Below are 13,514 nucleotides of genomic sequence, written 5' to 3'. Positions count from 1 at the left end.
GCAGCTTATAGACTTTTGGGGATAAAACAAAACAGTAGCTATTTTCTCAACCAGGAAATAATGGCATTTTACTGTATATATTATAAGTTTTAAGGCGCAGGATGCTACATAATTTTATTTTTTCGTGGGGGTGGGTTTGATTTCTGTCTTTTTTTTTTGAGAGAGAGAGTTTGCACTTTTAATCTCTGAGAAGTCAGTATGGTGACACGTTTTCTGTTATGCCTCCTTTTAGGAAGTCGCCCGCACCTCTCTGTCTATGAACATCCCTGAGTCTGAATGTTCAGTAACTTCAGGAATACTGCCTCATCTTTCCATTATCACAGGTGAGCGGAAAATATCTAATTTTGATGGAGCTTCTTTGCTCTGCTCCTGATACGGATTATATCTGTTTATGAGGTCATCTTGCTCTGCCCGGAGAGATTACATTTGCTCCATGGAATCAGTTTGCATTGCTCCTGATCATATGAATTTTGTTCCATGGAGTTACCTTGCTCTGATCCTGGTTTTTACAGCTTTATGGCGCTTCTATTTTTCACCATCTGGACACTGACCCCTTGCAGAGTTACAGGGTTGGTGGGATCGACATCACCGCTCTTCTATGGCAGTTAGGTTCTAACAGACTTTAAATCCATTGCTGCATGTTTGAGGCAAGTTAATGGTTTTCCATAAATATATTTTTTGTCTCAATAGTATCTTCTAATTAGACATGTTGGAACCATGTATCTTTCAGCAGAGGGGCAGAGCAGTCCCTCCTGCAGAGATGAGGCCCTTTTCAGACTGCCGCCCCCAAATTGCTCCGGGAGGAAGGTGATGTTTGCAGAGCCGCAGAGGCCAGAGTTGTTTGACCGATCCCTGCCCCCATGCGAGGTCCTGCAGAAACGAAACCCTCCTCTGAGCATCCCCTGTTTCAGCCCGTTCCTCCGGCCTGCATTGAAGAAAACCCAGAGGAGAGAAATCATCCACAAGGTGGTGAACGTTTTCCCCTCAGTGTTGTACTGTCTTCCTCCCATTACTAGCGCAGACTGTCTTCCCCGGTCGTCATCTTGACACTGATTCACATAACACCTCAGGGCTGTAAAGCAGGGTGCTGGTGCTGCAAAGCACAGACCTAATTTGCCACAGAGGAGCTAACTTGTGATGCTTTTAGCAGAATTTAATTGCCAAAAGGGGTCTACAACATAGTAGATGAGGTTGAAAAAAAGACATGTCCATCGACTTCAACCTATGTTAAATTTAGACGACAAATACTTATCCTATATTTCTTATTTACAGTACACTGATAAAGCGTAAGATAAAAAAAAATCGCAGTGAAACATCCGATGATGTGTTATAAAGGGAAAAATAAATTCCTTCCTGACTATAATAGCAATCTGATTTCTCACTGGCTCAATACCCATGTTTTCTTATTTAGTTTATCTTTCTTTCCTAAAAAAGATGTCCAACCTTTTATTTATTTTTTAGATCCCTATTGTATCTGCCATTACAGTCTCCATGAGTTATGAATGCCACATTTTAACTGCCCATACTGTAAAGAACCCTTTCCTTTGTTGCTGGTGAAATTTCCTTTCCTCCAACCTTAAGGGATGACCCTGTGTAATTTGCACTGCACTTGCAATGAATAGTTATTTTTAAGCTCCCTGTATTGACCCTAAATATGTTTGTATATAGTTATCATATCCCCTTTTAGATGCCTATTTTCTAATGTAAACAAATCTTATTTAGGTAGGCTTTCATCATGTCAGATTTTCTATCCCCTTTATTAATTTGGTTGCTCTTTCTAAATTTTATAAAGGGGATATACAATCAGATTTGAGGAAAGGCTACCTAAACATTAGAAAAGTGGCATCTAAGAGGGGATAGTTATATATATATATATATATATATATATCCAAAGAGAATGACCTAGGCGCAAATGGAGACAAGAAAAAACAAACATAGGGTAGTATGTTCTAACAAATAAACCGCCAGAAGGTATAATATGCACTCACAGCGTATAGGATAATATCAAGCCTTGTATCCACTCTGGGATCTGGAACAATTAAATGATGAGTCTGGAACAGCTGGTCATCCACAGCAATTGCAATCTCGAGCAAAGGTACCCATGCAGGAAGAGAGATAGAACACAAATAGCGTAACACAGTTTATTAAAATTATTAATAAAAATGACTATAAGTAAAAGACTCACATTCTGTGAGATATCATAAAACTTTTGAGAATTCTGAGCATCTCACACTCATTGGAAAAGGGTAGTAACACTATGCAGATTTCTTCAACAGTCCTTAGTCTGTAGATATGTAACCAATAGGGAAATGAGTCCAGGTTGTAAATAGCACACACACTTAGTGTCTCTACTGTTCCACACAGTCTCCTTGTGTGAGCTGTCTCTTTCCGTTCTTATCAACCTACATAGGTCTATCTCACTGCACCTAATGTGCGTATAGTACTCACGGTACTTAAAGGTAGGTGCTGTCCGGTTTCACATATAGAGAGTTCTTTCTGTTTTCCCACGAAGAGTTCTCAATCTTCCTCCGGTCACCCACGTCTCCTGGGGACGCTCCGTGCCACGTGACAACGTGGTGACGTCACTCCCTCTCGCGAGAGTTCGTCCGGTGGGCTGTGGGAGCGGGGCCTCAATCCTCTGCGCTGCTAGTCTTCCTGCAGGCAAATAGTGGGACAAACGGCCACCGGCACCTCTTGGCTGCTGTCTGCTGCTACTCCTGCTGAATACACTGTGTTCACTGTCTGTAAACCACGCCCTGTAGTGCCACTGTAGGGAGCCAGAAGTAGTGAGGCTTTTTTCCAGTCTGCCGGCAGTTTCAGTTGCCAGCTGTGAGCCTTCCTTCTGGTGAACACACACACACACATATATATAGTGCGTATAATTGTTACTCCATATTCAAGGTTGTGTTCTTACTAATGATTTATACCACTGTAATTATGCTTCTTTCGATTTTTATTCATACCCCATTTAATGCAATGTAAGACCTTAGGCTGCGTCCATAGTGTGAGTGATGGTGCGCGCGGCGCGAACAAAATGCCGCAACTCTAGAGGGCCGACCATAGTGAGCGCATGCGATTAAGAACGACCGCACGGCAGAATTTAGAGCAAACAAAAAAATGTGATGTTGCGCGACAGCCGTGTCACACGAGTGGGTCAGCCAATGAGGGCGGAACAGTCTCGTGACGTCACGGCTACGCCTCCCTGTCGTCAGTGATCTGAGTCTTCAGATCACTCGAGCGATAGGCGCGCGCGACGCCATGCGCTCCGTCGCGCGTGCGCCCACTGCATCCGAGGACATTCTTGCCTTTGCGGCTACTACCTGACATTAGGCTCACAAGCACGTCTAAATCCTTCTCCATCAAGCGTTGATATAGTGGAAGAAACCGTGCACCAGATTGAGTGATCCTATTTTAAATATTTGAAAGTGCATTGATTAATATCAACTGATTCAATTCAGTGGAAATAAAATCAATAATATAATAAGTCTCAGCAATATTCCGTGAAAAATAAATGTATCAAATAGTGTCCTTTAGTGTCCAAGTTAACACTAGGGAAGTGAAAAAAATGGATACAAATGTAGCCTTTAGTGATTCTAAGAGACTGCAGCTAGTCAGTACAGATGGCTCAGCATCTTGGATACTAGTAGAAAAAAAGACAGCGCACAACTCATAGTGTATTAAATAATATAATGTGCTATTTGGATCTGGGTAAAAAATGCACGTACAGCAAACTTAATTTTTCAGACAATACATGTTAGGTACATGTTACCACATATGGCGCACAACTGGACCACTGCATCTGATGTCCGTTGCGGTCCGTTCCTCGGATCAGAGTAGATGGATATCTCCGTTGTCCCACTTGTCCTGGATCGTTGTAGTCCGCGTTCGTTGGTCTCCGTTACCGCGTCCATGGAAGTTTGTCGCTCCTTGGAGTTAACATAGGGCCATACTGGGAGACTCCCAACATTGACTATCCAGGTCGATTGTGGTGTCATGGGAGACCAGTACTTTCAACACCGGGATCACCATCACCAGACGGATCAAAGAAGTTAAATAAACGAGGGTTTATTCTGGCAAGCCAGCAAACATACAAAATACACAGTTACGGCATACACTCACCAACTGGGGGCATGGGGGGGAAGACTATCCTCGATTTAGGTGCAGGGGCCTGCTTCAGGTAGGCTTACCCTGCCTGCTTCACGTCCTGGTTCCTCAAAGTGCTATTCTCGCAATAGCAACTTTGAAACTTCCGCCAGTTGAGTCTCCGTCAAACTCCAAAGTTTTTTTGGTACTCAGATTGGCAGCGCTCCTTACATAGACCTTGGTGCCTATCTTTTCTATGGGGAAGGAGCCGTCGGCTAATCGGAGCACGAATCAAGATGGTGCAGCCAATCCCCAGCCCGGGGTTTGTCCGGCTGCACCAATCAGGAGGGGGCATGCTTAGGCACTCAGGACTGTTTAAGTGAAGATGTGGCTGCTGGCGAGTGAGAAATTCAAACTGGCCAATGGAAATGGCTCCTACCCGGGCAATGGTTTACCCTTGCCAGCCCTATACCTCCCGCTGGGTAGTTGCCTCAGTGTCTGCAGGGAACAAAGGCTCTACCTTGCTGAGAACCCATCCTCAGACCTGATACTCAGCCCTTCCCTGCTCACCATTTGTCCTGACACCTAATTGCGCCCAGCCTTTGTCTGGATTCGGAATGTCAGCAAGTAACTCGGCTAAGTGAATTACAGAGTCTGTCTGCATAGAAATGATTATACACAAATCACATTACTTGGCTGGCTAGTTGAAGGATTACAATTTATTGGGAATAAAGTGTGTTCACATTGTCACGGGAGACCAGCACTTTTAACACCTTTTTACCCGGGGATCATATGATTGAGCTAAGCAAAGAGATAAAATAAGTTGTCATTTATTTCCACAAATGACATACACACTGTTACACAATTACACAATTACAGTGAAAATACACTTACTGGGACGGGGCAAACGAAATCTTGTTTCCAAAACGAAATCTTGAGTAGAAAAGTCTCTAGGAGCAATTTCCCAGGAGTGGTAGTTGCTCGCAAACAGAGCTGGAAACAGTCCTCAGTCAGCGGTGCAATTTGCCACTGCTGTGTACTCCGACGGAACTGCTTCGTTCGTTCTGCCACTGTGGTATTGGTACTTAGAACCTCAGTTCTTACGAAATCTTGTAGAATTTTAGAACTGTAGATGGAACTTAGGTGAATCTGGTTCCCGATGGGCTGCACGGATTCTTATAGGGTTAAAACTCCTATACCTAACCTGTGCAGCCAATCACTCCGTGGGGATAATTTTCCCCACCTATCCCGGAGTTGCCAATACCTTACAAGACTGGCAGAGGTGACTTCGCCTTCTGCTAAGGGCATGTGCGAACCTCGCACCTTTGCCGCTTAGCATATGAGACCCAACCTCTCCTTGCAAAACTCAATCTGGGCGGCCATTTGCCGATCTGTCCGGACTTTACACTAAGATGGGGCTACCCCTCCCCACTTCACACCTTAGTAGGTCGGAGCCTTTCAACTCCGGACTTTTTCAGACATCCAGGCAGCACGCCAGCGGGGTGTGTTAGAAGTCCGGGGCTGGAGATGCTCCGTTCATTTGCAGGAATTTCCGTCATGCATTTCTAACGACAGTGATTGTAAATTAAGTGTTCCCTCTGTCTCTGGCGTTTCAAATGAAAATCCCTATGTGCCTAATATGTTGGAACAATTAAAACAGGGGCACTTACCTTCATCAATTTTTATATGAATGTATAAAAATTGCGCTATGTGATTTTTTCCTGGTTTTACCTGAACGGCGCTCACAGCAAATCTCAGCGCTCTAGGAGCTTCCCAGCCAAAGTTAGCAAAAAGCTGCTTTCAATGTTGCCAGGCGCCGGACTTTAAAACCGTTTTTCTTTTATACATACACATGAAAACACTGCTACCTTTATACACTTTAAACTTAGAAATGACATTACTCTCGCCACCTTATACCTGGTGGGAGATATTCTGAACCACACATACATTTTATTACAATTACAGTGTTTCTGCCATCATTCCACAATTCCCCAATGTGGCTCAAGGGCACCCAGCCGGGCATAATACCTTTATTATTGGCCTGGGTACCCCCTTACCATCACACACATATATACATTTCACGTTCCCTGTTCCCCCACAATAAACACAGATTTCACCCTTCCAGATCATACAGTGATTATACTCTTTTTCTGGAAGGGGTTATACCACACAAAATGTACCGGCCATATGAGTCCACAGAGGCAGACAGTTACACACGATTCTAGGGGTAGCCAGCCGGGCTTCACCATTATGGTGTGTGGCCGGCTTCCCCTGCCGTCACAGATGGCTGCTACTGACGTCACAAGATCACGTCACCAGAGGCGACCAGCAAGTTTCATCGTCGGTAGCACAGTGTATACCGCAGACTGAAGATATACTGGCAATGTATTTGGAGCAAATAAAAAACAGGTATTTGTTCAATTCCAATGCGTTTCGTAGATGTTCTTTACTTCACCACATCTGCTTTACGCTAATCTTGTGGTACTCAGCCTGTGGAAATGGAGTCCTTGAATATTAAATGTAATGGTTTGGCTATTACTGAACTTAAGAACTCTTGGATGTATGCCATCGGGGCCAGGTGCTTTATTTACCTTAACTTTTATCAAGTCGCCTATGTACTTCTTCCTCAGTTAACCAAGTGTTCGTTAATTATAGAGGTTGTGGCTTCCCCCGATTGCAATATTATTGCAATTGACTCCTCATTGGTAAATACAGAGGCAAAGAATTCGTTTAACACCTCCACTATTTCCTTATTTCCAATAATTTCCCTGCCCATCTCACATTAAAAGGGTCCTCTATTCTCTCTTCTAATCTTTTTGTTAACTTACATAAATACATTTTTAGGGTTATTCTTACTTTTTATTGCAATCCTTTTTTCGGTTTAAAGCTGCAGTTCAGTCAATATCCTGCATGTGTGTTTTTTTTAATATATCAGTTCTGTAGTAAGAAAAAATACTTTAGCATTTTCTGTTTTTAAAAAAACAACTTTGAAAGACCAATTTTCTTGTATTCTATTTTAACAAGCATTTGCTAAGGCACTGCCCCTTCATGTCCTGTCACAAGCCCTGGCACACACCTTTGTCAGCCCTGCCCTCCCTCTTGCACATGTCAGTGCAGGAGTGCTCATAAATATTCATGAGCTTCCACTGACTGACAGAAGCAGATGAAAAACATATGCCATATCTGAAGATGTCGCCAAATTTCGCCGATCAATACATGGAGAACGAATTGACTGGCAGCTATACAGTTCTTTAGGTAATTAGAGATTGCCCACATGAAACTATTGACTTAAAAAAATAAATAAATAAATAAAAAGACTGAACTGCAGCTTTAAATTTGTGCTAATCTGATTGCCCTTTGAACCAAGGAGGTAGTTACACTACACTAGTCTGAGCTACAACACGAAGGCATTGTTTGTTTAAATGAGCGTTTAATGTAAATTATGATGAATTGGAGCATTGTTTATTGACTGAGAGATCCAGTTGGGGTGACGGCCTATGAAACACTCTTTATCTTCATAGGGGTTTACATTTTCTGAGATTGGAGAACACGAACTTCCCCTGTCATTTAAAGGAGCAGAATCCTCAGACTGTGGTAAGGAATCTATAAATGTCCTTAATGGTGCAGCTCCACCCCAAATTAGCTGTGTGCACAGTGTGTTTTCCATGCAGACTTCCAAGAGATTTATTAGAAAAACTGTTTTAACCAGTGGTTTAAATGTGATAGTACTAAGGGGTAAGGAACACTACCGCTTTTTAATTTAAAAGCCCAAAGTACCGCTAAGTTTTTGACTTTCTAGATTTATTTTAGGGTGCCAATTTCCCTTCCTGCTTTCTAAGCATAAATATTCTTTCTATTTTTAAAATATGGTCTGGATAGCTTTTCCAAAAGGGTTTATGTAAGGAGCAGCAGCACTCAATTGATAAAACTCACTGTTTTTGAGAAGCTCCTTGCAAGGAAAAGACTACCCTGTAAACTGAAGCTGTTGCAAAATGGTATCCACATTTAAATTTTCAAGAGCATACAGGTAGTACGACGTTTCAGGTAAGTGACTGAATAGCTTTTCTCCAATGTTAAAAGTTGAATTTTGTGGAGCCAGACACAATACCGCTACTTCATTTTAGAAGCCACGTCTTGCATAATGTTGTTTTGTGCGTGTGTATAACATGTTCAGTCATTCTGATCTGTTTTAGGTTTGTGTTTTTTCTTCAATTTTCCCTTTTTTCTTCATTTTCCCTTCTTCATTTTCCCTTTCTTATGGAAGAAAACATTCAGATTCCAGTCAAAATGCCAGAAACCGGAGAAAATGTTAAGGATTCGGGGAGGAGGAAGAGGGTTACTTTTGGCAAAGTGTTAAGCCCTGAATTATTTGACGAAAAATTGCCACCAAACACCCCTCTTCGTCGGGGAGGGACCCCCTACAATCGCTCAACATCAGGCAGCTCCACACCAGCTGCCATGCAGACATTGACCCACAGCCCTCTGCAGCCACTGCAACAGCCAAACTTTGACTACGCGGATGCTGTGAGTGTCATTGCAGCATCAGTGATCATACAGTCCAATGATAGAGTAGTGGATTTCAACCTTTTTTTAATTTTTTTATTTAAGGAACCCTATCATTATATTGTGAAATTCTACAGAACCCCAAACATCTCTAATAACGTGCCTGAGATCAGATGCATTGAAATGTATTTTGTACTTGGTATAATTTTCAAATGACCTAAAAATTGGAGGGAACCCTTTAGAGATTCCCGCAGAACCCCTGTTGAAAAACACTGGGTTAGAGCGTGTATGCATCACTTTTTAATAAAGCTCTATTGTTGTTTGCTCCCAGACCTAAGCTTGGCACAGACCATTGTATCTCCGGTCACGCCAGCTCTTTATCCATCCACAGTTATTACAGGAGTCTTCAAAAATGAGACCCAATTCGTCTGAAATAAAAATAATTGCTATCTCTAGTTAATAGCACCATTATGACAACATGCTCAGCTACTCCTTTTCCCTCCTATCATGCATCCTAGGAGTAGATGTCACTGACTATATAACTTAGTACCAGTCAGTCCTCAGACGCTGAGGCTCCTCTGTGTGGAATCCTCTCCTGATCCTTTCATCCAGGGTGGAACTTGTTTGCATCTCTTGATGTGAGATCCCAACATTGAACTATCAATTTTCTGTCATAGTCGATACGCTGAGGACTCAGAGCTGCTTGTTGAGTGTGTATATTATATTCCTTTGATAATGCAGTGTTTCAGTTACAACTGATTTATACATCGTGTGTTCTCTCTTTAATCTAGGAGACCCTTCAGCCTCACTCTCTATGTTTTGAGTCCCCAAGCAGCAACTCTCCCATCTCTATATCCCTGCCAGGTACTGTTTGTCTGTCCGTAATAATGAGCACTTTTAAAAGAGTTGTTTTTCAGCGCAAAAATACAAGTTATCACCAGGAAACAATTTCTGACTGAACCTCATCTGTTTCTAGAACATGATCACGAGACTTTGCCCACTGAAGAAGCAGAAGTGTTAAAGCTGAATACCTGGTCACATCCATCCAGTCTGCAGACCAAGCTGGATCTTTCTCCTTCGTTAGAGTCCTCCTCACCATATAACAGTGAAACAGCTTATAAACACACACTGGCTCCCTGTCCTGCTCTAGCCGAGAGATGGTTTACAAATGCTGCCGGAGGGCCTGAAGGACATTGTTTTGCATGTAACAGGTAGTACCTGTTACATGCAAAGCAATGCACTGCAGGGCCCTCCGGCAACATTTGTAATCCATTTCTGCTGCTGCCGAGTGATTAATTATGAAGTTCCATGCATATATATCGAAGCGCAGTTGAAAGTAGCATGAACGTCTGCAATAAATGTAAATACAAAATAACGCGCATGTAATAATCGCAAGTTATCACATTTACAGAAACGCAAAGGTGGTTAATGCTGATTGTTCATGTAGCAGACGTGTTTCTGAAGGGTTTTGTCTAAAGAGGTGTCTTTACAACTGAGTGCTAAAAAAATAAAATGTGACTAGAATAAATAAAATGTGACCACTTTATTTGTGCATGAGGACCTGCGATTGGTTTAATTTTCACTCAGTTGGGTTGTTTTATTGTTGGGAGCTTTCTAATGCATAATGTGTGCTAGTAGAACACATGATGTCCTCCGATAACCATGTTTTATATGGCTTTTTTTCTTGCAGAAACCTCCCTCCCAGAGTCTGGTACCTCATCTGCTGGCAGAAGAGTAACACGTTCCTCGATTAAGAGAAAGGTAGAGGATCAACAAGCATCTTTTTGTTTGGAGATCTGTGCAATATGGTGCATGACTACACTGAACCCGATTCTGTGTAAAACACCCCACAGTTACAGGGTCTCTAACAAATTCCAAATGCCAAGAGGTTTCCCCCCTTTTGTGTGGGAAGGTAGCACAGAACTCCCCTTTTGAACGCATTACCACTGTAATTAGTAAATTGCTAATAGTTGTATAGAGACAAAGGCAAGTCTGCTGTGTTCCCCGTTTGAATTGGGGGGGGGGGGGGGTCTCCTACTGTGGGTTACAGTGCAACAGTACTGTATACATACAATCAGGTAGGTTAGAAGAGCAATTCTGACTCCAGATGCCTTGTTTCCTGACAGTTTTGCATATTAAAGGAGAGCTCCGTATGTAACATCTCACAAGCAGGAGACGCCAGCACGAAACAGGTGAAAACTGGAGCCAGGAATAAGTTCCAAAAGAACAAAAAGCCAGGGTCAGTTGTGTCCAGGAAAGCACAGGTGTGTATAACGTGAAATAATGTGTATGGAGTTGTAAATGTATATCTTGTATCTGTATCAAAAGCAATACCAATAAGGTGCAAAGCAGCTATATGTAGGTGTTTTTTAAATGTAAAGTCTGATTGTTACTAGATATATGTACCACTACTTTTTATTTACATACTCCCAGAACTGCCAGTTCGCACAGGAAGTGCCAGCACTGCAAGGACACTCTTTCTGACTTGTTGGCAGCCGATTAGGGTTGTCCCCTACTTCTCCTTAGGCTATTTTAATCGGGGCTTTCTTTCCTCAGTTGTGTGTTCACCTGCTGGTCACTATTTCCAGTGCCCCCTCTGAACACAAGGCTGCTCCTTCAGCCTCTGAAGGTGTACTAAAGCCTAACAAAGTATTAGCAAAGATTAAACATTTGTCTTGTGCTAAAGGAGAGGGAATTTGCCTTCAGAGTATCCTACGCAAGTATTGTAAAAGGGGCTACAGGTTACATATTGGATGAGGTTGAAAAAAGACATACGTCTATCTAGTTCAACCTATGCTAAATTTAGACGACAGATATCCTAAATTTCTACTTGCAGTATATTGATCCAGACGAAGGCAAACAAAAAATCATCTAATGGTATCTCATAAGGGGAAAAATACATTTCTTCCCGACTCCAAATATTGGCAATCAGATTACTCCCTGGATCACGATAGAAAGGATTGTAACTGGGCGCTCTTGTGCGGGATTGGAGTGTATAAATAATAAAGTGCTTACTAAGTAATGGTGAATTAAACAACTATTTACACATAATGATAATAAAATATAATTGTGCACAAATCAATAGCACAGTATATAATCACCAAATATGTGAACAAAGTGTGAAATAATGTAAAGGGTCTCATTAACCCTTTAAGGACCATTCCTTAGTCCAAACTGATGCAATTTCTTCCAAATAAGGGGAGCGCGGATGCTCACGTGAAGAATATGTAAAAACAAATGTAAAAACGCACAATAGTGAAGCCAATATGGGTGAATTCAAAAGTGTTATAAACAGGGTAAGCGTTACACTCACAAATTCCCTCTATATAGATGGCATGTCAGACCCAGTCTCTCTCTGACTGAAGCAAGGGGTAATGCAACTTCGTTGGTAGCTAGAAATTAAGCCAATTTCTCCAGTGTTCTCCAAAAAAATGGAGAGACTCACAATAGTATATTATGTCTATACTTATACTGTGAAATCACATAACAAGTAACAAGTGTGCACTTACATTATTCACAAAGGAAATGTGAATATCAATGTAAGGGAATCTTCTTACATTGATATGCACATTTCCTTTGTGTATAATGTGAGTGCACACTTGTTACTTGTTATGTGATTTCACAGTATAAGTATAGACATACAGGCAGTCCTCGGTTATCCAACGGAATCCGTTCTGGAAGTAGCGTTGGATAGTGAAACTGTTGTAAAGTGAGTCCCATGTTAATCAGTGGCGGTGAGCGTCGGATAATGCATTCAGGCGTCGAAAAACGGCCCTTCGGGTTGCATTGGATATGCCATTCGTTGTAAAGTGAAACGTTTTTTAACGAGGACTACCTGTACTATACTATTGTGAGTCTCTCCTTTTTTTGAGGAACACTGGAGAAATTGGCTTAATTTCTGGCTACCAACGAAGTTGCATTAGGCTACGGCCCCAGTGTTGACTGCTGCACACACGCCCGCCTGGCGTCCTGACGGTGGGTACACCGCTTTAAAACCGCAATATGCGGTCTGTAGGGAGCAATTGGAGTCGCGGTGGGTGGGGGGGGGGGGGCATGACAATGCACAGCCCAAGCAGCCATTGGTCCAAACTATCTGCCCTGCCATTGGCTCCCAGCACAAAATTCTTGTCTTCCCTGCTGGCTGACGCGCCATAGCTCTTCGTGAGTCGACAACAGGACCCACTGCCTGATTGAGGCGCCGCCATCAGCACCGGGGACTCGGCCTTACACCTTGCTTCAGTCAGAGAGAGACTTGGTCTCTGACATGCCATTTATATAGAGGGAATTTGTGAGTATAACACTTTTGAATTCACCCATATTGGCTTCACTATTGTGCATTTTTTATTTGTTTTTACATATTATTCAGACGAACATCCGCTCTTCCCTAATTTGGAAGAAATCACTGCCTGGATCAAGATTCTTCCCATGTTTACTTATTTGATATATCCCTGTACTGTACACCTTTCCTTTCTAAAAAGATGTCCAACCTTTTTTTTTAACAAATCTATTGTATCTGCCATCACAGTCTCCATGGGTAATGAATTCCACATATTAACTGCCCTTACTGTAAAGAACACTTTCCTTTGTTGCTGATGAAATCTCCAACCCCAAGTCGTTTGTACTGCCCTTGGGATGAATAGTTCTTTTGAAAGCTCCTTATATTGTCCCCAAATATATTTGTATATAGTTTTAGCTAGCCTCTCCTCATAAATCACATTATCCATCCCCTTTATTAATTTGGTGGCTCTGCTCTGCACTTTCTCTAGTTCTATAATGTCTTTTCTATGGAGTGGTGCCCAAAATTGTACTTCATAGTCAAGGTTTGGTCTTACTAATGTTTTATAAAGGGGCATAATTATGTGTACTTCCCTTCCATCCATTACCGTTGAATGTAAGTTAAGATCTGGTTTGCCTTTGCAGCTACTGCA

At 42.2% G+C, this 13,514-nt stretch overlaps 1 protein-coding gene across 7 annotated transcripts in view; it reads left to right on the top strand.

Annotated features, from left to right (window-relative positions):
- Positions 1 to 13,514, top strand: part of CDCA2 (cell division cycle associated 2) — a 39,534-nt gene that overhangs the window by 7,875 nt on the left and 18,145 nt on the right. For 5 of the 7 annotated variants that reach the window (XM_075601575.1, XM_075601578.1, XM_075601577.1 and 2 more), the window contains 8 exons: positions 233 to 323; positions 731 to 966; positions 7,605 to 7,677; positions 8,348 to 8,607; positions 9,378 to 9,450; positions 9,563 to 9,691; positions 10,277 to 10,347; positions 10,713 to 10,850. In XM_075601575.1, coding sequence (XP_075457690.1) covers positions 233 to 323; positions 731 to 966; positions 7,605 to 7,677; positions 8,348 to 8,607; positions 9,378 to 9,450; positions 9,563 to 9,691; positions 10,277 to 10,347; positions 10,713 to 10,850 — 1,071 coding nt within the window. The remainder of the gene's footprint in view (positions 1 to 232; positions 324 to 730; positions 967 to 7,604; positions 7,678 to 8,347; positions 8,608 to 9,377; positions 9,451 to 9,562; positions 9,692 to 10,276; positions 10,348 to 10,712; positions 10,851 to 13,514) is intronic. The other 2 variants (XM_075601576.1, XM_075601580.1) reach the window with 2 other exon arrangements.

The sequence above is a fragment of the Ascaphus truei genome, chromosome 5, assembly GCF_040206685.1.
Source record: "Ascaphus truei isolate aAscTru1 chromosome 5, aAscTru1.hap1, whole genome shotgun sequence".
Classification (NCBI taxonomy): domain Eukaryota; kingdom Metazoa; phylum Chordata; class Amphibia; order Anura; family Ascaphidae; genus Ascaphus; species Ascaphus truei.
Note: the sequence above shows the minus strand (reverse complement) of the source record. Positions and strands in the feature narration are given on the sequence as shown.